The following is a 27,980-nucleotide window of genomic DNA, read 5'->3' as shown; positions in this document are numbered from 1 at the left end:
CCGTGTCCTATCATCACACACTGTATTTTTATTTAACACAGTTCTACATCAACATCTGTCACCATAAATAATACTTTCCAGGTGCAAATTTAATTCCACAGTCAAGGAAAGAAATTAACGTATTTAACATATTTATTCTCCCGTCCTCCTGCAGCCTTCAAAGAGGACAGTTATCTAAAAACGAGAGTGTGGTGCTCTGGGATGCCATACTTCCCTTTGTGCTCCTCAAATAACTTCCTGAGCTCCTCCATGTAGGTCTGATGCAGCTCCTCGACCTGCTCCCGGGTTGGGTTCAGAGTCTGATGAACAGGGATTGGATGGCCGACTGCAAAAACAGAGAATACATCAGACGTAAGAAACCAAAACCACTCCACCCCAGACCACTGCCTCAATGAACAGCCCTGGAGAGATCTTCCAATCAGAACCCATCAGCCCCACGAGCTCCAAGCCCGCTCTCATTTTACTGGCTGCCCACAGTGGTCACCCCATCCCATTCAACAACAATTAAAGAACTTCCCTTCCCGGCAGACACTGGATTGTCAGTCCCCTGGTGGTTCAGACTTTGAGTCAAGTGAGCCACTGTGCTGCCCGCAGCTGTGAGGGAAGAGGCCACAGCTGCGCGCGTACGTCACCGGCATTCCTCCTCTGGTACAGCTGACAGCCAGACCACAGTCCCCTATTGTGAGTGACTGTGAAGTCTTGAATCCTGAGGCATCAACCCTCTCCTCTGACTCTGTTTAATGTCATCCTAAAAAATTCAAAGAACATATATCTTTGCAGCTAAATATCTGTACTAAAAAACATACATAATCATAAGGATTCCACTGTTTGTAATAGTGGAGGGAAAAAAACAACCAAAAGTCTCAATAGAAAAATTATTAAATAAACCATAGAACATTCGTCCAATGGAATCCAAGGCAGCAACTTTTTCAAATAAAATAATATTTTTGTAACTATGCATGATAATAAATGTTAACGAGATTTATTGTGATCATTTTGCAATATATATAAATATCAAGTCAGTACATTGTACACCTAAAGCTACTAGAATGTCAATTATACTTCAATTTAAAAAATAAAATAATAAATATGTATGTACACATAGAGATGTCTAAAATGTAATAATAAGTGGGGGGAAAGCAAAAAATATATGATCCCATTTATGAAAAAAATTTATATTTCTAGGTGCATTATAAACGTTTTTTGTACTTAAAAAGTCTGGAAAGAGAGACTGATAACCCAAGGAAGGAGAGATGAAGGAACTTTCACTTTATCTGTACTGTGTAAATTTTCTACATTTGTGTTTTACCTATGTAATTAAAGACAAACTAGTTAATTTTTTAAAAAACCTGGAAACTACTATATGTATTTTAAAAGCCATTTATATAATAAATAAGTTTTATCTCACCTGTCTCAGGCTTTAGAAAATATGGAGAGGTACACATGGCTTTTGCTCTCCTGGGTCCTTTCTGCTACTCACTGCGCCCTCTGCTGGCCTGATGCTGCTACTGATGCCAAGAGTTTAAAATGTGCAGGATGTTCTATGACCAGCTTGGGCAGCAAACTGCTTATTCCCTTTGATTAGCTTGGGCTTTCGGTAAGAGAATAGAACTCAAAGAGAAGGGTATTTCCTTTGGCCTATCCTGAGTCACCCCATGACACATATACGCGTTAATATTCTCAAACTGCTAACTTTTAAACCAGATATCAAGAAGCTCATGTACAGCTTTCTTTGATAGTTTTGATGTCAAATTTCTATAAAGCAGACATCAGTCCTTTGTAATTCAACACGGAGAACTAGAAATATAACCGCCACGCTGTGAGTTGTGGCTGGGAATATGCACTGAGGCTAATGTGATCTTGAGCGAAGTGGGAGCTGGCGAGGCATAGAAAGCACCGGGCTGGACCAGGCCTAGTGCTAGCTCACCCGCAAGCACACTGAGCGAACAGGCAACTTCCGCCTGGCCTTGATTTTCACATGCATGGATATGAGTACAGTTAGGAAAAATCGGAAGCTTCCTTTGAGCTCTGAACTTTATTGTTGTTTGGGGGGGGGGGGGGACAGGGAGAAACCTACATATCAATCTCCTAGCGAATTCCTGATTTTATAGAAAAAGCTTCTGTTTTCTTAGTGAAATTATCCCACGGACAGAGGTCAAGTGCAACTAACTATTCAGGATGGGAGTGGGGGACACAAAAAGAGACACAGCCGCCTAAGGAGGTGAGGTGTATTGTTTCCAGCTTGCTGTAATTAGGACTTGTGGATTCTGAAGTTGAGTCTTATTTTCTGTGTGCTATCTCAGTTAACTTCAATTCTGTCCTTTTCTTATTAGTGGTTTTAGTATATTTCAGAGAGTTGTTCCAGCAAGCCCAAACATGACCACTGTATTAAATTTATCATCATAAGACCTTTCCCTTTAAAGCGTGAGACAGACATAGTCATACTCGCCTCCTCCTTTTTATATATAGAGAAACAGCTGCTGAAAGTTCCTCAACTACACACAGAAAGGAAATAACTTAAAGCCAGTATTCCTGCCCCTCATTACAAAACTGACCCAAAATTGGATCAGAATAAGAAATCTTTCTCAATTATTTTTTAGGGATAAAAACAGAGATAACAAACAAAAATATGCAAATCTGAGGAGGGTCCCTGATCAGAATTCTCTCTCTCCTCAAAAAAGGAGAGGTTTACCACTAAGGAGGAGAAAAAGATGTTTTCAACATAAAGCTAAGTGAGTGGCAAACTGCTGCATAATTCTCTTTTTATGACACAATGGAAAAAACAGCTGCATCAGACTGCTCTTGGAAAGAGAACTCGTTGCCCTGGAACAAAATCACCCAACATCTACTTGTGGCAGAGTCAGGAATCAGAGTACTTGTTTATGTTTCGGTGCTTTTTATAGCTGGCATGCTGGCCTGTTCCGTGTTCCAAGTCCACCCAACAATTCGAGGTCAGTTATGCATCTGTTGCTGCCACAGCAGCCTCGCTCTAACGTCTATGGTGCTGTGTTGTATTTATAAAGATGAAGAACGAGCAGCTTCATGAGCCACTGTATATACCAGTGATGGCGAACCTTTTGAGCTCGGCGTGTCAGCATTTTTAAAAACCCTAACTTAACTCTGGTGCCATGTCACATATAGAAATTTTTTGATATTTGCAACCATAGTAAAACAAAGACTTATATTTTTGATATTTATTTTATATATTTAAATGCCATTTAACAAAGAAAAATCAACCAAAGAAATGAGTTCGTGTGTCACCTCTGACATGCGTGTCATAGGTTCGCCATCACTGGTATATACGGCTGGAGAAAAATTAGGAAATGGGCATTATTTTCTTCTCGTTGAGGCAAAGAGATTTTTCACAATAAGAAATCTCTGTTCTGCCCTAGTTGGTTTGGCTCAGTGGATAGAGCGTTAGCCTGCAGACTGAAGGGATCCAGGTTCAATTCCGGCCAAGGGCATATGCCCAGTGTGGGGTGTGCAGGAGGAGCCGATCAATGATTCTCTCTCATCATTGATGTTTCTATCTTTCTCTTCCTCTCTCTGCCTCTCTGAAATCAATAAAAGAAATATATTAAAATAAAAAATAAAAAGAAATCTCTGTTCTGTTTTTCTGTGATTATGAAAACTCCACAGAGTTTCTCTCCCTAAGGGTCTCCCACAGGAATCCCTCTCTCCAGAAGCTACATAGCTGCACACTAGAGAAAGGACTGGTGGGAGCTGCGTGGCAGAGCAGGGTTGTGAAGAGTCCAAACGTGGGTGCCAGATGAAACCTGGGTTCATGTCCAACCTCTGGCTTATGGTGAGGCTCAAAAGATGCTCAATGTAAGTGTGTGTGTACCCATGTACACATACACACACCACACACTCATGAACATTTATTGAGCACCTTATACATCATACTAGGCACAATACTGGTCCCCTTAACATGATCTCTTTTAATCTCTACAATTAATATTTCAATTAAAGGTTTCCCTTCCTTTCCTTCTAGTTCAGAGACTCCCTTAGTGTGCTTTCCCCCCATCAGAATATAAAAATGACTTGAAACGTAATAGACTACTGCTGTCCTCATGTTGTTTCAAACCTGTTTTATTTACAGTACCTCCCTTCCCTATCTTTTTCCCCTACCTGTTTTTATTTTAAAATATTTCAATCCTAGAAAAAATGCAAAATCACTTGCACACTCTCCCTCTAGACTCACCAATTTTGAACTTTTTGCAAACACGTATATGAATCTGATATATGTATATATATGATTATTATTTTTATTTTTGTAGGACCATTTGAAAGTTGTAGATAATAAGTATTCAATCATGTTAATCAACCCTGTATATTTCAGCATTTAAGAGCAAAAACACTGTCCCACATAACAACACCATTATCATACCCAAGGAATTAAACCTCTGCACAATATTATTTTATACTTAATCCACATTCGAACTTGACCAACTGTCTCAATAATACCCTTTATCCCTGTTCCCCCCAATCCACAACAGCCGGTGTGTCTCTCTGAGTACTCACTCTCTCCTTTCTGTCTTCCACAACATTGATACTTTTTAAGAGTCCAGACCAGCTGTTTTCTACAATGCCCCACAATCCAGATTTGCCTCATCATATCCTCATTATTTGATTCCGATTAACATTAACAGGAAAATTGAAACACATTTGCTAGCTCCCAACAATCTAGTCAGGAAGCTTCTGCTCTGCATCAACCCACACTCCTCTAGCACCTGAGGGTACAGGTGCCTCCCCACAGATTACATCACCTACTCCCCAGGAACCGTTAGAGAAGACAGACCATTCTAATCATCTCCTCTTTGGAGGTGTAAACTCTGAGGCTCGGAGAAGATAAATGAAACATTCTAAGTCTCTCCGAGTCAGACCTCAGGCCCACACCACCTCCTCGCACATCTGGCTGATGCATAATAACCAGCTTCGCGACGTCAGTATTGATTGTGCGTGTGGCCGGTGCTGAGCGTTAGCCACAGCCATCATGGTGCGCCTGCAGATAAAAAGGGCCAATGGCTTAATGGCACGGTTGTTTTCAATGCTGCCGTAAGGATCAAATGAAACAGCGTTTCTAGGACACACACATCGGAAGACAGGCTGAGGAGTTAGCAGGAAGTCCGTGGGAGTCTAGCAAAGAGGGTCCTCGGTCCCTTTCTGTGCTGCACACAAACAGCGATGGGAGGCCTGTAAGGGTGTCCATAATGCAAATAACCTAACACTGGGACTTTATGGTAAATTACAACTAATTAATATAGAAAAAGAAGTGAAAAAAGAAAACTATACAAACAACAAATAGTTATAACTGGCCCTAGCCAGTTTGGCTCACTGGATAGAGCGTCCACCTGGGGACGGAAGGGTCCCAGGTTCGATTCTGGTCAAGGGCCTGTACCTTGGTTGCAGGCACATCCCCAGTGGGGAGTGTGCAGGAGGCAGCTGATCGATGTTTCTCTCTCGTCAATGTTTCTGACTCTCTATCCCTCTCTCTTCCTCTCTGTAAAAAAGCAATAAAATATATTTGAAAAAAAAATAGCTATAACTGCATATCTATCAATAACCACTTTAAATGTAAATGGATTATATGCTCTAATCAAAAGACAAAGGGTGGCTGAATGGAAAAGAAAGCAAGACTCATACATATACTGCCTATAAAATATCTACTTCAGATTGAAAGATACACATAGACTGAAAGTAAAGGGTTGGAAATGAGAAAAAAAAGCTGGCGTAGCAATCCTATATAATAAAGCAGTAATATGCAAATTGACCCTCACTCCCTCACAAGATGGCTGCCTATGACCAGGCCGGCAGGGATGTTAGTGAGGGATGACCAAACCACTGAACAAGCAGGCTATGTGGGGCGACCAGGCAGGCATGGTTGTTAGTGAGGGATGACCAAATGAATGAACAAGCAGGCTGCATGGGGTGACCAGCTTGGCAGGGGGGTTAGTGAGGGACAACCAAATGACTGAACAAGCAGGCTGTGTGGGGCGACCAGGCCAGCAAGGGGGGGGCAGTTGGGGGCGACCAGGCCAGCAGGGGAAGCAGTTGGGGGTGATTAGCCTGGCAGGGGAGGCAGTGAGGGGGGGTCAGGCTGGCAGGATGGGGCAGTTAGGAGCGACTAGGCAGGCAGGCAGGTGAGCAATTAGGAGCCAGTGGTTCAGGATTGTGAAAGGAAATGTCCGACTGTCCCGGGGATCAGGCCTAAACCGGCAGTCAGACATCCCTCAAGGGGTTCCGGATTGGAGAGGGTGCAGGCTGGGTTGAGGGGACCTCCCTCTCCGTGCACGAATTTCGTGCACCGGGCCTCTAGTACTTATATAAGACAAAATAGACTTTAAGGCAAAGGCTGTAACAAGAGACAAAGAAGGACATTTCATATATAATAGCAAAGAAGCCATCTAAGTGTCCATTTATAAATGACTGGATAAAAAAGATATGGTACATATTCACAATGGAACATTACTTGTCCAAAAGAAAGAAGGAAATCTTACCATTTGCAACAACATGGATGGCCCTAGAGGGTATTATGCTAAGTGAAATAAGTCAGACAGAGAAAGAGAAAGACAAATACCATCTGATTTCACTTATATGTGGAATCTAAAAAACAAAATAAACAAATAATCAAAACAGAAACAAACTCATAGATACAGAGAACAAACTGATTGTTGCCAGAGGGGAAAGGGTTTGGGGAACTGGGTGAAACAAGGCAAGGGGATTAAGGAGTACAAATTAGCAGTTACAAAATAACCAGGGGGATGTAAAGCACAGATAGGAAATATAGTCAATAATATTGTAATAATTATGTATGGTGCCAGGTGCATACTAGACTTATGGGGGGGTGGGGGGGCGGTGTGTGATCACTTTGTAAGGTATATAAAAGTCTAACCACTATGCTGTATACCTGAAACTAATATAATATTGAATGTCAAGTATAACTGAAAAAGATTTTTTTTTCACTTTGATAAAACAAACAAATAAACCAAACAACCTCTAGAAAGAGAAGCCAGAGGGGCTGCAAATAACTGGATGCTCCCTGAATCCTGCCTGGAAGTCAACAAAGAAACAACCCTGGGTTTGAAGTGCATTAATCTAGAATAGAAATGAACATGGTAACTTCACTGTTTCAATACAATACAGTGTTTTATTCTCTGTTGCATCTGACTGATCCACAGCTTCACTTTTGTTTATGGAATTTATAATAATAAAAGCATAATATGCTAATTAGACCAGACAACCTAATGACCTTCTGAATGTCATTCCAGACATCCTTCTGGAAGCAGGGGCTGAGGCAGAGGCAGTTAGGGGTGATCAGGCAGGCAGGCAGAGGCAGTTAGGGGCGATCAGGCAGGCAGGCGAGCAGTTAGGGGTGATCAGGCAGGCAGGCAGAGTGGTTAGGGGCGATCAGGCAGGCAGGAAGGGCAGCGGTTAGGAGCCAGTGGTCCTGGATTGCGAGAGGGATGTCCGACTGCCGGTTTAGGCCTGATCCTGTGGGCCTAAACCAGCAGTCGGACATCCCCTGAGGGGTCCTGAATTGTAAGAGGATGTAGGCTGGGCTCAGGGACACAACACGAATTTCATGCACCGGGCCTCTAGTTGTAAATATCTTCTCCTCAACCTGTCTTATCCTCAGCCTCTGCCTGCCTGCCTGATTGCCCCTAACCCCTGTGTTATTTCAAGTCACTACACAAGTCTTTAACTACACCTCATCCGGGGATCTAGCTCACACCATCAGGCTGCTCGCAATCATCTGACTCCCACGGGACCACCACTGTATCACGGCAGCCGAGTCCCCGAAACATTCAGATTCATAGTGTGGGCTTCGAGAGATTTCAAGTAATAGTGGAAACTGAGATGCTAGTGACGAGAAATGGTCTTTCTGACATAAATGTTCAGGGGTAAACAGAAACATGTGCTGAAGGAATCTTTCCTTTTCCTGAATCTTTACGAGAAGCCCACTGGATGCAGGCATGAGTGAAAACCAGACCTGCAGTTTTCTAGTCTTGACAACGAATTTGAATTTGGTCATTTCCATTTGACCACTGATCAATTAATTACTTGTCAGTAAAGGTGTAACCAGTCTATATCGAATGACAAACTACTTTACTTTTAAAAAAAAAGTTTACGGAGGAAATACATGGTGATAGAAGGAGACTTGATTTGGGATGGTGAACACACAATATGATCTACAGATGACATATATTATAGAATTGTACACCTGAAACCTATATAATTTTATTAATCAATGTCACCCCAATAAATTCAATTAAAAAAATTTAAAAAGAAGAATAAAATTTTTTAAATGTTGAAGCCAACCAGGTGATAACTATGATCATTTAACCTGAAAAAATATACTTGCTTTGAACATTCACAACTTCTTTCATGGTGCATGTGTTACACACTTAAACTTCCAGTTCCTAAAAGCATGTCTTGCCATTTTCCTTAAATCCCCCGCTCCTCAAATACCAACTACAGTATTTTTCACATAAAATATAAAAATGACTAATTGACAATATGCCAAAAAAATGTAACCAGCTTATCCTGAAAAACACAATTGCAGACTTAAACTTATCTCAGTATTTCTGTTACACTAACGGATCAACATCTTCTAACATTCCATTTGAGTTAAATATAGCATTTAAAAGTATCGTGTGACTGCATGTGAAATGCTAAGCTCTTGTAAGCTAACAGTAATAAAATCCTATTCTAATGAAACAGACCTAAAAAGAAAACATTCGTATTTTAGTTAATGGGCTATCCATGGTGAGACTCTTACTTCAGTTTCCTATGAAGTATATAATTTTGGTTAATTCTGATATTAGCACCTGACTCAGCTTTCTCATTTCCAACTCTCCAGTTCCTTTTCAACCTAAAGAGCTAATTACTTTCCTCCTCCTTTATCAACATGGTCTGTTGCCCTAGCCTGTTTGGCTCAGGGGATAGAGCGTCGACCTGCGTGTGGACTAAGGGGTCCCAGGTTTGATTCTGGCCAAGGGCACAAACCCAGGTTGCAGGCTCAATCCCCAGTGGGGAGCATGTAGGAGGCAGCCAATCAATGATTCTCTCTCATCACTGATGTTTCTATCTCTCTCTCCCTCTTCCTTCCTCTCTGAAATTAATTAAAAAATATATTTTTTTAAAAAACATGATCTGTCATCCTCCTCCCCCACCTCCATTTCCCTAAACATGCAACTTTGAAAAAAAAATATTTTTTTTTAACTTCAGAGAGGAAAGGGGAGAAAGAAAGAAAGAAAGCGATAGAAACATCAATGATGAGAGAGAATCATTGATCCGCTGCCCCTTTCACCCCCCACACTGGGGATCTAGCCTGCAACTGGGCATGTTCCCTGACCAGGAATTGAACCGTGACCTCCTGGTTCATAGGGCGACACTCAACCACTGAGCCATGCTGGTCGGACTAAACATGCAACTTTAAAAAATAAAATCAGTCTATATTAGGATATACATAAATATAGCTAAGTTGCATAAAGAGAATGCATTTGCTATAGAAACTGATGCCTATGTATACTAACATGGTGAAAGCATCTTTTATACAGAAACTTGTATATATTAATAGGTTCGATATAACTTCATCGAAGAATTGCTGTTATACTCTGCTGCTATAGAGAAATAGATTCATCCTAGAGGACTAGAAATTTTATTTCTAAAATTGGATTCTACCTGTAGTTCAAGAGCAGTGATCTTGGAAGTCATCAATTCCCACTCAAATGCAAAATATAGTCATTTTATAAATTACAGGCATACTGGATGTGAAGCTCAAATAACATCTATAGAATTGTTATTTTAAGGAGTTCTTACTCAAAGCTACTTCCCTTGGATTAGCGCCTCAATCCATAATAATAAACAATGCTCAAAGTAAGATAATGTTTTTACTTGTTTTAACAAGTGTTAGTCTTCAATGTACATACCAACAGTGTGAATAGGTTTCCGATAGGGCACTAGGCCAAAACTGTACTGAAAAACTCCTCTGGCATGGAACAGTGGCAAAGCAAACCCCATGATCTTCTGTAGTTTATCCTGCACAGTTCGAAGCAATGAGCCTTCAGGGTTGCTAACTTGTTTAAATAGTTCATTTTCACCGAAAGAAAACACAGGGACCAAATAGGCGCTGCAAATAAAAAAACAAACAAACAGGGAAAGAATAAGAAGTTTCAATGAAAAGGACGTAAAGATGGGATAATGTCCAACTGACTTTGCAGCAGATTTCTAACAAGTATTTAATGTCCCCGAGTCAACTTATACTAACTTCATGTTCCTTACATTGAACCTGACTTATTGTTGAAATTCGTTGGGGGGCACTTCAGCAGTCTCGTGACTGTGGAAATTATTCTATGGAAAATCAGGAAGATTTTCATCTGTTGTTTTGGCCACGGTTCCTTTGATCATTTGGCTGGACAGCTTGTATGTTTTTTGTTGACTTTACTTTTAAAGACATTTTAGTTGGTGGGCGCCATGGCTTTGAGCTACCATTGTGGGAAGGTCGATTAGGGGGAGGACTGTCCAAGGGCTACAAAAATGACCTTACTTTCTCGTGCTCATTTAATAATGTCTTGCCTTCCCTGACCCAGTCACCCGAAATGAAAAGCCACTTACCCGTGGGTCAAAGCAATTTTCACAAATCCTTTCCGCTGGCGGATGAACAGAGTGAATTTCCCGGGATGAGCATCTAAGGATTCCTCTGCACCCCCGAGGACAATGACCGAAATGTTTCCACCTCCCTCCTTGCTCAGCACGTGGGACACACTTTTCTTGGAAACTGAGACTGGCCCTTGGTGAATAAGACAAAAGGTGTAACTAATTATCCTTTTCAAAAACTGAAAACATTTTAATCACAGTATTCTATGGCTTCAGTGCGCATCTAAGGGCTTAGATTTGGAACACGCTGTCTACCTCAACAGCTCAGAGACACCTCCGATTCCATGTTTCCAAACCCAGGGAATTCAATTATTCATCAGAATTGTTCCTTGTCCAACGTTACCTATCAAGGTGAATGGAACCATCATCTATCTAGTCACTCAAGTCAGAAACCAAGTCCCATAGGTAGTCCCCTCTTCTTGGCCACCATGTTGGCCATATTCATTCATTCAAAAGCATTTACCGAGCACCTGCTACAAGCAAGACACCCTGCTAGATGCTGATTATATGATGACAATATTACCATATGCTGCCTTCATTAAGTATTGCTGAATCTATCAACTACTTTTCATATTAATCCCCTCTTCTGTATTTCCACTGCCATGATCACTGTGTTAGCTGAGCCCTCATCACCTCTCCCTGATCACTGCAACAGGCCCCTTCTACCATCACAGTCTCCAGGCTCACCTCGCTAATGTATCTACTGTCTGAATGATCTTTCTAACATGCACAATCCAGTCAGGTCCTGCTTTTGCTCAAAATCCCTCACAAGTTCCCGTGGTTTACCTACAAGACAAAATCTAAAGTCCTCCTCATGGTATATAAGCCTGTTGTGATCTGCCCTCCACTACCTGCCCTGCCTTAATAGGAGCCTTGAAACTCAGAGTGTGCTCTGGCTGACACCTGCTGGGTGCCTATTCACCAAAATGAGCCAAGAGGAAGCATTTGGAGGCAGGACTGACAAGGACTTAAGCCACAGAAATCCCATGAGTAAGAGCAAAACAAACATCTGACAGCAAAGGATCTCTAAAACCCTATTGGTTCTTCACTACCTGAGGTCTAGCGCATGTGTCTGTCTTTCGCACCCAGAGCAGCAGCTACTGAGGCAGGCACAGAGTAGATGGGCAGCCTCGGACCCAGGCCTGTCCTGGGAAGCAGGTTCTGGGAGGGATTGACTCTCTAACTTTGCACCTCCACTGGCTACAAGTTTGGGTGTTTTTATTTTAGTTTTTTAAAATTTTTTTATTGAATTTATTGGTTAATAAAATTATATGTTTTAAATGCACAATTCTGTAATACATCAGCTGTATATTGTACTGTGTGTTCACCATCCAAAGTCAGGTCTCCTTCCCTCTGGTTATCATCATACTGTTGTCTTTTTTTTTTCTTCTTAATCCCTTCACCTTTTCACCCAGCACCTGACAGCTGTTAGTATGTTCTCTGTATCTATGAGTCTGTTGCTGTTTTATTTGCTAGCTTATTTTTGTCATTAGATTCCACACATAAGTGAAATCATACGGTACTTGTCTTTCTATGACTGGCTTATTTCACTTAGCATAATGCTCTCCAGGTCCATCCATGCTGTCCCAAAAAATAAGACTTCCTTCTTTTTTTACAGCCGAGTAGTATTCCATTGTGCAAATGTACCGTTTATTTCGTTTTTGGAATATTGTAGGTTATAGCAAAGGAAAAGGTCTCTCCAGTAAATGGCAGTGGCTGTGGGGGCACCACATGGAGAAAGGCTCTATGGTTGATTATTTGTATCTGACGTGCAACGGACAGGGTGCACCTGCATCTGTTGTGCCATGAATTTGCCACACCAGCTCTCAGTTGCTCTATTCAAACTCACATATGGCTATACTCTGAATCAGCAACTATATACTGTAAATATCTTTCTGAGCTTTTCTGAAATTTTTAAAGTTTCCCTTTAATTTTTTTTAATGAAACTCTAATTTGTTAGTTTATTTTGTTCTTTAGATTCCACACGTGAGTAAAATCATATGGTACTTCTCTTTCTCTGACTGGCTTATTTCACTTAGCATAATGCTCTCCAGGTCCACCCATGCTATCCCAAATGGAAATTAACAAACAAAATAGAAACAGACCCATAGATAGAGAACAGACTGACAACTGTCAAAAGGGAGGAGACAGGGGTGAGAAGGGGTGTGGGTCGGGTGAAAAAGGTGAAGGGATTACGGGGGGGGTACCCCTCATAGACACAGACAATAGTATGGTGATTACCAGAGGGAAAGGGAATGGGGGGAGGTAGAAGGAAGTAAAGGGGGGATAAATGGTGATGGAAGGAGACTTGACTTGGGTGGTAAACACTTAATACAATATACAGAAGATGAATTATAGAATTGTACACCTGAAACATATAATTTTATTAACTAATGTCCCCCTAATAAATTCAATAAAAAAGAAAAAAAAAACACCTCTAACCCAATGTCTGCCCAACTCTGAAAGGAAGGGATACTTTTCCTCTACAGTAGTTTGGGGGTTTTAGTGCACCCCCTAGAGGCCACAGGCAGTGGCAGCCTAGACTGGACAGAAAGCCCAGGGCCATATGGGAGAAGGTCCATAAACAGAACCTAAAAATCCAGTCATTGATCCTGGTTCTTCAGTGGTTAGTGACTCTGACCCAGTATTATGACAATGGAGACTTGATAGATTAATAGGAAGTAATGAAAACCTGGAAGACCATGGAAAATTCTGTCTCTGAATATGCCACTTATTGATCCTGAAATTGGAATTTTTCAAAAAAGAGACTATCCACTTCCCTTTATAGCCAAGAAATGCAAAGACAATAATAACCTATGCAGTGATCATAAACAGAAAGCACTTTCTCAGTTACTATAGCTTATGGTTAGTTAATAATTTAGTCAAATTGGGAAACCAAACAAAATGAGCCTCTGAAGTTGAAACGAGAGCTACTGACACAAGTGAGAGCTATTGTACACAGTTATATCGTATCTTGATAGTATTTTAGCTTAATTTATTCTCAGAATTGGTAGGATTATAGCTTCACTAATCAAAGAATCTTCCACTAGTTCAGAGAAGCAAAGTAGAATGAACTCTTATTTCTGACCCATTATATTTAACCTGGGAAGGAAAAGATAGCAGATTATGTTTAGTTTAATACTGCTATTACTTCAAGACACATCAGAGGACATTTTTCATCTCTAATATTCATAAAAGTATATCAGGCACCTTTCCAACCCTGCCATTTATCACTTACTTGATTCTCTCTACCACATCTGGGTACATACAGTGACTCATCAATTTACTCTTTCATTAAATTCACATCGATTGAACATCCCTATATTCCAGGCAGTATGCTAGATCTGTGGGTGGACAGACAAAAGGATAGTCTGTGTTGTGCTGGCATTTACAGTGCAGTGGTGGAGGCAAGAAATATCCAAAAAGTGCCAGATTGGGATAAAGACTCTAAAACTGGGTTGGGGGTGGGTGGGGCCCATTCTGTGTGGTCCTGTCTCCCTAGAACATTGCAGAAACAGCAATCGGCCTTTACTTACCACTGCTCATCAGGTATTCTCGGAAGAGAGGGCACCGGAACCAAATCGGAAGCACATGGAGATACGCAGTAAAGTCGGGGAACAGCTTCTTGAAGTCTGAATAATTGGTACAAAAATTTCCAAAGGCTCCAGCCACGAGCACTCCATGGGGGTGAAACCCAAATATGTAGTTGTGACTTGGATCCAAATCACTAGTTTTGATGAGCTACAACACATTTACATTGAGATTAAAAAAAAAAAAAAGTTCCCTGATTAGTCCAGGAAGAAACTAAATGACTAACAATTACATCAAGAGGATATGAGCCCTGGCTGGTTGCTTGTGGTTAGAGCATCCACCTGTGGACTGAGGGTCCGGGTTTGATTCCCAATCAAGGGCAGGTACCTGGGTTGTGGTTTGATCCCCGACTCCAGTCTGGGCCCATGCAACCAATCGATGTGTCTATCTCACATCGATGTTTCTTTCTCTTTCTCCCCCTCCACCCTCCCCTCCACTCTCCCTAAAAAAAATTAATGGAATAAAATATCCTTGGTTGAGGATTAAAAAAAAAAAAAAGAAATGAAAAAAAATAAAAAATGTAAAAAGGAAATGGAGAATGACTTGTTTTCATTCCCTGGGTTAAAACTGCTCCCCATATTTTTAACTATTTCCTGAGCCCACAGCCCCTCCCTCAGACAGCCTAAGTTTTAACTTAGCTTACAGTGTGTTTAGTAATTTGGGCTGATTTGTAGGCTTTCTCCCTCTAAAAGAGGAAAAGCTTAAAATACATGTAATAGCTCTACCTGGTTTGGCTTAGTGGATAGAGCATCAGCCTGTGGACTGAAGGGCCCGGGGTTCAATTCTGATCAAAGGCACATGCCAGGGTTGTGGGCTCGATCCCCAAAGGGGGGCGTGCAGGAGGCAGCCAATCAATGGTTCTCTCTCACCACTGATGTTTCTCTCTCTCTCTCTCCCTCTCCCTTCCTCTCTGAAATCAATAAAAATATATTTTAAAAAAAAGAAATATAAGTAATAAAAAATTTTCATTCTTCTTCAAGCTCAAAATCATCTCTTATATAAAAGGCCCATGGCCGTCACACCATAACGCCATCATGACCAAACGAGCAGCAGCTCTCACAGCGGTGGGGTGGGGCAGCGAGCTAGGAGCAGCGATGGGCAGGGCAGCCAGCTGAGGCAAGCGGAAGCGAGCTACTCGCACACGATTTCATGCGCACTGGGCCTCTAGTACTATATAAAACAAGTCTACTCACATGAATTGGAAAGTAGTCCTTAAAGTACTTCCAAACGGCCCAGCTTCTGACCCAGTTGGATCTCCTGCCTCCTTGCTCTGGAGTACGCCAGTCAAAGTAAAGCCATGTCAAGTAAGGGATGTACAGGAACCAGTAGTTGTATAAGATCAGTAGCAAGAGGATTCCAATGCACACCTCCGCTGTAAGAAAGGGAAGCCCTCAGGAATCAGGATCCGTTAGCATCTGCTCACTCTTGGCCAATCATTGGCCCATGGTGGGAGATGTAATACATACAAAGGGTATTAAACTGAACCTCAGTTCAAGTGGGTAATAAAACAAGATGGCAATGACATAGTATTATTTGACATTTATTGGATGTTTACTATACACCAAGTATTATATTGTGTATTTGGCCAAAATATTTCCGTTTAATCCTCATATATCCATGGTATCAATGAAGCAGCCATAGTATTCTTAATGTTCTTTCCATAGAAGAGACGCTGGGGCTTAGAGAGGTTCAGTGAATTGCGCAAGCCACATAGAATATAAGTGGTTGATCTGCCTAAATTCAAAGTTTTCACTGACGTGAGATAAGGGGGTGGGGGGAGAGAAGAAAAGGAGGAAGGATCGTCACTGACAGGAGGGACGCAGAGGGATACAACAGGTGTTCACCTTGACGGAGCAGCCATTACTCATGTGCCCACACAGGGGCACATTCTAGTGGCAAACTTCATTTTCAGGAACTCTATTGCCAGAGATAGAAATAGCATAGGAGGGACTCTTTCTATCTTAGCTCCTCTATCTCTACTTGAAACATTTCACAATGACAGAGCAAAATCCAAATTGTTCATGCACCTAATGATGCAAACACTGACCAATCTGGGCTTGGGTAGTAGTAACAAGAATGTACGCCTTAAAGTAATATATTAAGCTAAGCTAGAGATTTCCTTCTTATGTCTATGCTACATGTTACACTGGAAAATGTTTATAAAAAGAGAAATATATCAACGAGAGGGGAGGGAGCATAAAGACATAAGGTTTGGTGCATAGTGAGTGCTCAATAAATGCCAGCTATTACTATTACTTTAAGGAGTGCCATTGCCTCCTTCTCTGCTATTATGTGCTGCAGTTGCTAATCCAGTGCTGACTTCAGTGCCCCAAACTCCTTTCCACTCTCTATCAGCTTTGTTAAAAAGAACTTTGTCCCTTCACTTCCATTCAGGGCACATGCCTGGGTCGTGTGCTCAATCCCCAGTAGGGGTGGTGCAGGAGGCAGCCAATCCATGATGTTTCTCTCCTACTTTTTGATTTACTTCCATAGGATAGTAAGTCAAATACTAGAGCACTAAGCACAACATCTTTGTCGCCTGACACTTTAATACCTTACTATCTAAAGGAGTTGTTCTCATTTAAACTCCCACTCCACACATTGTATACATTTTTTTTGTATTTCATATCGTTTCAAAAAAGACTTTTAAATCCCTTGATCCTAAATTGGATCGGAAGCAGAAAACCCTACAAAAACTAGGTGAAGGGATCACCTCTAGTTTCTATTTTTATTTCATCAAGCAATCCAAGGTAATATGATTCTTCTAAATTGGAGGTCAAAGAGACAAGGAAGATAAGAAGTGTATTCCAATATATTACACAGCTCTCCAAGCTGATGTTGATATCTGCTAGAATTATCTAGATTCACAAACCAAGCTACATTGAAGGCCCGCATTTCAGCTGCCTTGACTTAGGTACATCCTGGATGAAAAACACAGGTCTGCCTCTATCTCTTACACTCCCATAGACTTGACTTTCTCCCCACTGTTGAGGAACCTCCCACCCGCTACTTTTTACTGAGGTCAAATTCATATAACATCGTTCCAAAATCACCCTGTATCCATTAAGCAGTCACTCCTTATTTTCCTCTCCCCTGACCCCGACGAGCAACAACCTGCATTCTGTACCTATGGATTTACCGCTTCCAGACATTTTTTATAAACTGTATGATCCAATACGTAACCTTTTGAAGACATCAAGTTTTTTTTTACTTTAGAGCAAGCATGTGAAACTCGCAGCCCGGGGGAGGCATGCGGCCCACTGAGTTTGACATGCTTGCAGTTAGAGGAAGAGAGAGAGGGAGGGAGGGAGGAAGGGAGAGAGAGAGATGTGAGGGAGAAACATTGATGGGCCTTCTGCACACACCCCAACTAGGATCGAACCTACAACCTGAGTATTTATCCTGACTGGGAATTAAATCCTCCACCTTCCGGTACACAGGTCTATGCTCCAACCAACTGCGCCACTCCAGCCAAGGCTAGACATCAAGTTTTTGAGGTTCATCCATGTTGTAGCATGTCCCAGTACTTCATTCCTTTTTAAGGCTAAAGAATATTCCCCTGTGTGGATATATGGCAATTTACCCATTCATCTGTGGATTCACATTTGGGCTGTTTCCACCTTTTGGCTACTGTGAATAGCGCTGCCATGCCCCGCCCACTTGAATAGTACTGAAAGTCAGAAACAAGTAAGGCTCAGCCCAAGCGCATACCTCATCATTACATTTAACATCAGCAATACAGTCACAAGATGACATATGCCTCTTAATATGATCCCATGGAAAATATACCCCATCACCTTGCTGGTCTTCTTACCCAAAATATTTAATCCGACTCTAATCATGAGAGCATAATTAGGCAACGCCGACTGTGGGACATGCTAGGAGATAATTAGCTGGGACTATTTTTTTAAAAAATCTCTTAAAAAGATTAAAGAACAAGTAACAGGTATAGGAACTGTTCGCTTTAAAGGAGTATTTGAAGACAATTAGGGAAATCTGAATATGAACTACAGATTAAATAAGATCATTGTATCACTGATACATTTTTAAAAATATATTTTTATTGATTTCAGAGAAAAAGGAAAGAGAACTAGAAGCATCAACGATGAGAATCATTGATCGGCTGCTTCCCGCACACAGACATCCAACACAGGGGATCAAGCCCACAACCCGTGCATGTGCCCTGACTGGGAATTGAACCATGACCTCCTGGTTCATATAGGTTGACGCTCAACCACTGAGCCACGCCAGCTGGGCTGACAAATTTCTTGAAGATGATAATGGGATTGTAATTCCGTACAAAATCCTTCTTTTCAAGAGACATATTCTATAGTATTTCATAGGGATGAAGGACAATGATTTCTATAACTTAATTTCTTATTTTCAGATGGTTCAACAGCAGCAGTCACAACAAAGTGTGTGTGTGTGTGTGTGTGTGTGTGTGTGTGTGTGTGTACAGACAGAAAAAAAGCAAACGTGGCAAAACACTAAGAGCTGGTGAATCTAAGTACAAACAATCTTTTTTTTTATTTTTTATGCTCAGAAATCTTTAGTCACCCAAAGGCACATGCTGTGTAACCTCAGTTTTTATCTGTTTCAGCTTCATGCTCCTGTAAGTACAAACAATCTTTACTGAACTAATTTTAGTACTTCTGTAGGTTTGAAAATTTCTAAATTAAAAGATGGGGGAAATTATGAATCACATCTATAAGCAATAGTAATGCATCATAGATTAGGCAGTGCTGCCTGGCTGGGAACGAGTTAGAATCTACCATGTAGACCTCCATTTGCAGGAAAGTCTGGACTTCTAATCTCATACAAGTAGACATACTGACTGATCCAATGACCCACTTTCAGCTTCATAGTGGCTTTTAGCTATCCCTAGCTTTATAGAAAAGAAGTATTCTAGCAAAATCACATCCCGACTGAGGAATGAAGTTTCTCTCTCTCTTCTCCCTTCCTCTCTCTCTAAAATCAACAACAAAATAAAAACATTTATTTTTAAAAAAAGCAATCCCAATGAAAATCCCAGCAGGCTTTTTTGTGGAAATTGACAGGCTGATTCTAAAATGCATATGGAGCCCTGGTCAGTGTGCTCAGTGGTTAGGACATCAGCCCTTGCACAGAAGGGTCTCAGGTTCGATTCCCATACTTGGGCACATATCTGGGTTGCAGGTTCAATCCCAGCTCCAGTTGGGGGACATGCAGGAGGCAACCAATCGATGTGTCTCTCTCACATCAATGTTTCTCTCTCTCCCTCCCTCCCTCCTACTACCCACCTCTAAAAACCAATGGAAAAAAATATCTTCAGGTGAGGATTAACAAAGAAATTAAAAAATAAAATGCATATGGAAATGCAAAGGAACTACAATAGTCAAAACAACCCTGAAAAAGAAAAAGTCTGACGGCTAATACTATTTGACTACTTGATTTCATGAATTATTATAAAGCCACAATAATCGAAACAGTATGGTACTGGCATCAAGACAGACAAACAGATCACTGGAACAGAATTGAGTCCAGAAATAAACCACACATATATGGACAACTGACTTTTGACAAGGGCAGAATGGCAATGCAATAGAGAAAAAAAAAAAAAACCCAACCTTTTTTTTAAAAAAACAAACAAATGGAGCTGGAAAAATTAGATTATACATATGCCAAGAAATGAATTGAAACCTTACACTATAGGCAAAAATTAACCCAAAATGTATCATTAACCTCTATGTAAAACTATAAAACTTGTAGAAGAAAGCACATAAAAAACTGTTACCTTGGAGCAAGCAAAAATTTCTTAGCTATACTACCTAGACCCACATTTTTAACATCCAGATTTTAAAATATGGATAAATTGGACTTCATGCAAATTAAAATTTTGTTTTTCAAAATATACCCTGTAGAGAATAAAAAGATAATCCACAGGTTGGAAGAAAAACCTACATAACAACACACAGAACTCTCAAAACTCATTAATAGGAAAATAAGCAACTCAATTAAAGATAGATAAAAGATTTAAAAGGGTACTTCAAAAAGAAGACATACAAATGGCAAATAAGCACATGAAAACATGCTCATCATTAATCATTAGAGAAATGCAAACTAAAGTTACAATAAGACAACACACTTATTAAAATTGCAAAAAATTATAAAGATTGACTATATGGACTGATGGCAAAAATGGAGTGACTGGAACTCTCACAAACTGCTGGTGGGAATGCACAAAAATACAACCACTTCAGAATAAAGTTTTGCAATTTCTTTATAAAGAATTTTTTTAAATGTTTTATTGATTTTAGAGAAAGAGGAAGGGAGGCAAAAGAGAGAAACATCCATCAACTGCCTCCTGCACACCCACTACTGGGGATCAAGCTCGCAACCCGGACAAGTAACCTCTTGATGCATGGGATGGTGCTCAGAAAACTGAGCCACACTGGCCAGGGCTTGGCAAGTTTCTTTAAAAGTTAAACCTTTCGGGAGGCTGGGTGAAAAAAGGTGACAGGATTAAGCAAAAAACAAACAAAAAACATAGGCATAGACAACAGTATGGTGATTACCAGAAAGAGAGGTGGAGAGGTAGAAAAGGGTAAAGGGGTAATAAATGGTGATGGAAAGTGACTTGACTTGGGGTAATGAACACACAATACAATATACAGGTGATGTGTTATAGAACTGTACATCTGAAACCTATAGAATTTTATTAACAAACGTCACCCCAATAAATTCCATTTTAAAAAAAAACTCTGAATCTACCATAACTCTGAACCTACCATACCATGATCAGCCATTCCATATTTAGGTTTAGTGAAGTGTAAAGAAAGCCTGTGTTTATACGACTTGTATTATTCACAATGGCTATCACCCAAATATTCATCAACAGATGAATGGACAAATTGCAATATACTCATTCACTAGAATACCACTTCAAAACAAAAAGGCAATGAACTACTTATACACACAACAGTAAAAATGATCTCACAATAATTACATTGGGTGAAAGAAGCCAATCAAAAAAGAATACATATGATCGGACTCCATTTTTAGATAAAACACTGGAAAATGCAAACTAATCTGTATGACAGAAAGCATATCAGTGGATGCTTGGAGAGATTACAAAAGGGATATGAGAAACCTTTAGAGATGATGGCTATATTCACTATCTTAACTGTGGTGATGGCTTCTTATATTGTCAAATTGTACACTTTAAATATGTGCAGTTTACTGTACCTTTGTATCTCATTAAAGGTGCTTAAATAAATACGTAAATAAATAGACTCATTCAATAAAACATCATGGTCCCACCTATGTGGTCTTAGGCACGATATTTAACCTATTGAGCTTCAGTTTTCCTCATCTAAAATAATAAACCTAATAATCTGTGACATGTGGGATCGTAGGTAAAAGATGGTCAACAAATGTTGGCTCTCTTATTCAATTTGCTACTTTTCAGTCAGCATGTGGTAGCCCACAAGTTAGTAAGTAATGTTTTTATTTTTGGAATATTAAGATTGGATCACAGGTGATCCAGCAATCCCATTTCTGGGTATTTATCTGAAGGAAATGAAATCACTATCTTGAAAAGATATCTGTAACCCAATAGCCAAACATGGAAACAACACACACACACACACACACACACACACACACACACGAATATTATTCAGCCATAAAAAGGAAAGCCTGCCATTTGTGACAACATAAATAGGCCCTGAGGGTATTAGGCTAGTGGAATAAGCCCCATAGAGAAAGACAAATAGTGTATGATCTCTTTGATATGTGAAATCTAAAAAAAAAATCTTACTCAGAGATATAGAGAATGGATTGGTGCTTGCCAGAGGCAGGGATGGGTGAGATTGGTAGTAGGGATGAAGGAATCAAAAGGTACATACTACCAGTTATGAGATAAATAACTCCTGGAGATGTAACGTACAGCAAAATGACTATAGTTAACAATACTATAGCATTACATAGTTGAAAGGTGCTAAAAGTAAATCTTAAAATTTCTCATCACAAGGAAAAAATTGTAACTATGTGTGGTGACTGATGTTAACTAAATTTATTGTGGTAATCATTTTTCCATATATACACATATTCAATCATTATATTGCACACCTAAAACTAATACAATATCATAAGATTGGATGACCCATACTTAACATTGATCTTAAGGAAACAATGTTTGGTTTCATGACTAAATGAAACATTTTACTATTTGTTAAGAAAACCCAATGGCTAATAACTTACTCATTTCCTGATAGTGGAAGAAAAGTGCATTCCAAGATTTTGATTTAGAGATCTTAATATATATAATTAATAAAATCCCTCTTTTCACCATTAGAAGTAGCTATTACATCAACTTCTTACTTTAAAACTGATAACTGCCCTGGCTGGTATGGCTCAGTTGGTTGAACATCGTCCCATGCACCAAAAGGTCACCAGTTCAATTCTCAGTCAGGACACATGCCCAGATTGTGGGTTTGACCCCCAGCTGGGGTCCATGTGGGAGGCAAAGAATTGATGTTTCTCTCTTACATCAACGTTTTTTCTCACTCTCCCTTCCTCTCTCTCTAAAAATCAATAAAAACATATTTTTAACAATTTGATAGCTAAGTAGAAAGAAATAAGCCAGCTTTTATCCTACTTTTCCTAGAAGAATTAAATTGTAGGGTAGTCAACTGACTCTAAAAGATGGAAGGAGCCCTAACCGGTTTGGCTCAGTGGATAGAGCGTCGGCCTGCGGACTCAAGGGTCCCAGGTTCGATTCCGGTCAAGGGCATGTACCTTGGTTGCGGGCACATCCCCGGTGGGGGGTGTGCAGGAGGCAGCTGATTGATGTTTCTCTCTCATCGATGTTTCTGGCTCTCTATCCCTCTTCCTTCCTCTCTGTAAAAAATCAATAAAACATATTTTAAAAAAAATAAAATAAAAGATGGAAGGAAAGTCTTGCATAAATTCTAGTTAATATGTGAAGAATGAAAGAAAGAATAAGTAAGCTACCATTTTTTTGCAGTCCAAATAAATAGGCAAGAATCATTAAATAGGGACTTAAATCAGTAGGTAAAGGGGGAACTTTTGTTTGCAACAAGCCAATTACCATCTCTCAGATCACATCTTACCTGATCACTCTTGACACTAATAATAGAACTAGGCTTTATGTGCATCCTAATATAATGCAACGCGAAGCACAAAGCATAACCTAGGAAGAGGTCGTGTCAAAAAGGTTTCACCTAGCCCTAGCCGGTTTGGCTCAGTGAATAGAGCACTGGCCTGCGGACTAAAGGGTCGGGGTTCAATTCCTGTCAAGGGCACATGCCCAAGTTGCAGGCTCAATCTCCAGTAGGGGGTGTGCAGGAAGCAGCCAATCGAACTCACATCTATGTTTCGCTCTCTCTCCTTCCCTCTCCTTCCGCTCTCTCTAAAAACCAATTTAAAAATCTTAAAAAAAAAAAAAAAGGAACCTGTGAGTTTAATAGCTTCCCTTCTGGGTGACAAAGTGGAGGCAGTCATTCAACGCATATTTATTTCTTTTTTTTTCTTTTTAAATATATTTTATTGATTATTTTACAGAGATGAAGGGAGAGAGATAGAGAGTTAGAAACATCGATGAGAGAGAAACATCGATCAGCTGCCTCCTGCACATCTCCTACTGGGGCTGTGCCTGCAACCCAGGTACATGCCCTCGACTGGAACTGAACCCGGGACCCTTCAGTCCACAGGCCAGCGCTCTATCCACTGAGTCAAACCGGTTTCGGCAACATATTTATTTCTTATCTCCCATGGGTGAGGCATGTACTAGGGGCTCCCTCACTGAGCTTGTGGACAAGGATGGCAAGACAGGCCTTTCTCAAGTAACCACAGACATTCACAAATACAAGCAATGACAAGCGTCATGAAAGAAAAGGACAGTGCACTATCAGAGATGTGATGATTGATCAGCAAGCAAGTCAATCTCCAAGTTCAAGCCACTACAGTGGAAGCACAGGGGTTAAAGCAAGGACTTGGGGTATAATACTTGGGTTTGCATCCAGCTCCTCCTACCTCTGACTAACTATGTGACCCTGAACAATTGATTTCACCTTTTAGTTCCCTCATCTGTACAAGTGCTATAAAACAAGTGGGGGGCCTGGCCAGTGTGGCTCAGTGTTTGAGCATTGACCTATGAACCAGGAGGTCATAGTTCGATTCCCAGTCAGGGAATATGCCTGAGTTGTGGGATCAATCCCCAGTGTGGGGCGTACAGGAGACAGCCGATCAATGATTCTCTGTCATCATTGATGTTTCTCTCTCTCTCCCTCTCTGAAATTAATAAATAAAAATACCCTATATAATAAAGAGAGAATATGCAAATTGACCGTCACTCTGCCACAAAGATGGCAGCACCCACAGCGGAGTGGGGTTTCGGTAACACAAGATGGCTGCACCCACAGCAGAGGCCAAATTCCCATAACGAGCCTTAATGAGCAATCAGCAGGGACCTCGGCTGTGCCCTCCGCCTGGCAGGGCTTGACTGGGGACCTCAAGGTGCGTGCCCTGCCCCAGTGCTGGGCTGGGAGACCTCAGATTGCTCCCCCACCCCGGTGCCAGGCTGGAGGACCTCAGGCTGTGCCCCCCGCCCAGAGGGGCTTGACAGGGGACCTGAGGCTGCACCCCTCGCCTGGCGGGGCTTGACAGGGGATCTCAGGCCGTGCCCCCTACTCGGTGGGGTTTGACGGGGGACCTCAAGGCATGCCCCCTGCCCTGGCTCGGGCTGGGGAACCTCAGGCCGCGCCCCTGTCCCTGCACTGGGACAGGGGACCTGAGGCTGCACCCCCCGCCCAGCGGGGCTTGACAAGTTTGGGGCTGGCCGAGTCTGGATTTTTTAGCCCAATGGGGGGGGGCAGCCAGGTCTGGGTCTCGCGCGATTTTGAGGCGCAAGCGGGTGGGCGGGGACTTGACTCTGGGTCCCATGGTGCACCCCAGACTCTGACAGGAGAAAGATTTTCATATACATTTTACTAATTTTCTTTCATCTCTGACACTTCTATTATAAAGGGCAAAAAGCGATATTAAAATATTTCCTCTAATTAATCCCATTTTACTGTGCACAAATTTCATGCACCAGGCCAATAGTATTAAAATAAAAAACAAGTGCAGGTATGAACAGTCCTTACATCAGAGGGTTGCTGTGAAGATGACATGGTCAATACTATATGGTGCCAGAATAGGGCCTGACACACACTAAGCCCCCCAAGTGTGTCTGTTATTATCTCCATGGTCCTTTGGCCCAGAGCAAAAGGGAATGTGAGGACTTAATGAGTTAATGTTTTGGATATCTTTTTTTTTTTTTCAGTAAACCCTAGCTGCACACTAAAGTCACTCAGAGAGTTTGTTAATATTTTATTTTTTAAAATTTTATATATATACACATATATGTACATACATATTGCATAATAGTTTTATAGTTGTGAGTACATGAGTTTATTTTTGCATTATTATTTATTAATTATTGTGTTATTTATTTGTGTTACACCTGTAAGCCTACTTCTGCCCACTCCTGTATATGATGCATGGGCTCAGTTCTGAAACAAAAGCATTAGAAATTCTAGGGGTAGAGCCTGGGTGTCCATATGTTTGAAGCTCCTCGGACTGGGAACCACTGATCTGGGTGATCACATTCTAATCTAAAGTGACTCAAAAGTGTAAACCTCTCTGGTGCAATGAGTTTACTAGTGCTGTTACTATTATTGCAGCCTCAACAGTGTGCAACCCATGATCTGATCTTACAGCGTATAAATGATGTCAACCTTGAGAGAGTTGAAGTTCCTACTAATTTCTTTCTCCTCTCATACCATCCCCCATTTCTCCAAAAGCAGAACAACTATGCAGACAAAAAGCGCTCAGGTAAGCCCCAATGGCCCCCCGCCCCCGCCCCCCAGCCCCACTCCTTGTCCTCTGTGACTGGCTCCAGTGCGTTTCCACGCGGGCTTAACTTGGGAACCGGTCAGAACACACTCCTGGGTGGAATTATTTACAGACAGAGGCCACCCAACCCAACCCATTTGTGGAGCAGTCCTTTTTGCATCCGGAAGGTCTCAAACATGGAAAAGCCAGCACGGCTATTTGTCATGAGGGTGGGGAGAGGAAGATATTAGGTGTGAAAGACTTGGGCATTGTTTTTCCATTTATGAGAGGCTAAAGTGCAATGTTCTATAGCTCCACTGGGTCGTGGTTACACCTGAGTGTATACATTTGCCAACATTCGTTGGCCCGTACACTTATAACCTATGTCTTTTATTGTGGGTAAAGTACACCTAACTTTAAAAAAAAATAGCACAGGAAAAAATAAAGTTGGCAGTCATTCACTAGGAGGTTCACGTGGGGAGAGACAGCGAAGAGGAGTTCCAAGAAGCTCCAAACGCCCTCTTTGACCTGTTCGCTCTGGCTCACAGGGGAAGAAGGGCTGGAGGGTCTATGCCAGTCCTTAGACAAGGAGTGTCGTGGAGGGAGGAGCCCGCGGTGTCCTGCCCGGATCTGGCCAGCCCGGAGCGCGCGGGGGTCTTACCGAGTAGCAGGAAGGACAGGACCCACTGAAACACCGCCGCCGTCTGCAGCCGCCGCTCCAGCGGGATATTGAGCGGCGCAAACTCCAGCTTCATGGCCCGGCCCCGGCGAGGACTGCGGCGCAGACTGCGGCCACCTGGAAGCTCGCTGCTCTGCAGCGCCTGCGGGAAGTGCGCGGTCTGAGCAGGGTCCCGCGCGGGATACCCGCGGGGCGGAGAGGAGGAGGCGGTGGCGGCGCCCGAGCCGGCGGGGGCTGGACTTTGTCTTGGGTGGGAGGGCGCGCAGGGGCCGAGGCTGGGGGCTGCCAATCAAGCGCGCCGGGGCCCCGGAGCAGCTGGCGCGCCCAGGGCGCATTGGCTGGCGCGCCCGGGCGCCGGCCACAGCGCTCCGCGTTGGGCACCGGGGACGCCGACAAGGATCAGCTGGCTGCCCGCCACAGCCCGGCTGCGTGAGCTCCTGCAGCCTAGCAGAGGCCCTGGGGTCTCCACCGGGATCTGTTGATCGATCATCGAGCGCTCCGATTCAGCATCCGCCTTTAAACCCACCCCTTCCTCTGAATCACCCACCAGCTGGAGGAAAACGCGGGACTTGGCTTCTTAGGGAGCAGGGTACTCATCTATTTATTGGTCTGTGCCCCCCACACCACCCCAAAACTGGAGAGGGGCGGGGACATGGCCTCCTCACTTTTGTGTCCTCAGTGCCCTGGAAATCTTTTACTTAGTCACTCATTCATCAGACACTTAGTGCTTACCGCATGCCAGGCACCATTCTGGACATGGGGGATACATCCAGTAACCAGTCATTCATCGATTCTGCTCTCAGAGTACAAATTGGGGGGGGGGGGGGGTGTAAAATAACCACACGTAGCTGCCAAGTGAAAGCCTGCTCTGAATGACTGGAAGAACGTTCTAAGATAGATTGGAGAGTCAGGGAAGTCTCTGAAGAAGTGACCTTGACTTGAACTATAACTATGAATCTGGTCCAGGCAAAGGGAAGCACATGTCCTATGGCTGAAATCCGAAGAAGACCAATAGAGAACAGGAGGAGATTGGGGTGAAATGAGGCAAAAATGGGGTCCAAGGGTCAGATCCTTTACCTTAAGACTTGTTACTGAAAGGTTTCAATTATGATGTGTTAAACAGATGGATGGATTCCAAATAGTGCCCAGTGCTTTTTCACCTACTATCGTT

General features: G+C 42.0%; 1 protein-coding gene across 1 annotated transcript; it reads right to left on the bottom strand.

The window, feature by feature from the left end:
* Positions 1 to 5: 5 nt before the first annotated feature.
* Positions 6 to 27,039, bottom strand: MOGAT1 (monoacylglycerol O-acyltransferase 1). Its single transcript, XM_059703314.1, has 6 exons — positions 26,792 to 27,039; positions 15,447 to 15,625; positions 14,199 to 14,403; positions 10,621 to 10,795; positions 9,936 to 10,135; positions 6 to 325 (listed from the first exon to the last, which is right to left on the bottom strand). The coding sequence occupies exons 1-6, from the start codon at positions 26,883 to 26,885 to the stop codon at positions 171 to 173; spliced, it is 1,008 nt and encodes a 335-aa protein (XP_059559297.1). The 5' UTR covers positions 26,886 to 27,039; the 3' UTR covers positions 6 to 170.
* Positions 27,040 to 27,980: the final 941 nt, after the last annotated feature.

The sequence above is a fragment of the Myotis daubentonii genome, chromosome 7 (assembly GCF_963259705.1).
Source record: "Myotis daubentonii chromosome 7, mMyoDau2.1, whole genome shotgun sequence".
Classification (NCBI taxonomy): Eukaryota; Metazoa; Chordata; class Mammalia; order Chiroptera; family Vespertilionidae; genus Myotis; species Myotis daubentonii.
The sequence above is the reverse complement of the archived record's forward strand: the minus strand, read 5'-3'. Positions and strand labels throughout refer to the sequence as shown.

What these genes read in the sequence shown, in the direction of transcription:
- MOGAT1 (XM_059703314.1), bottom strand. Translation starts at nt 26,885, where the DNA reads ATGAAGCTGGAGTTTGCGCCGCTCAATATCCCGCTGGAGCGGCGGCTG. An exon ending in CCTGTCCTTCCTGCTACTCG is followed by an intron (nt 15,626 to 26,791) that starts GTAAGACCCCCG and finishes CCTTTCTTACAG; the next exon opens with CGGAGGTGTGCATTGGAATC. An exon ending in AAAATTGCTTTGACCCACGG is followed by an intron (nt 10,136 to 10,620) that starts GTAAGTGGCTTT and finishes TTTTATTTGCAG; the next exon opens with CGCCTATTTGGTCCCTGTGT.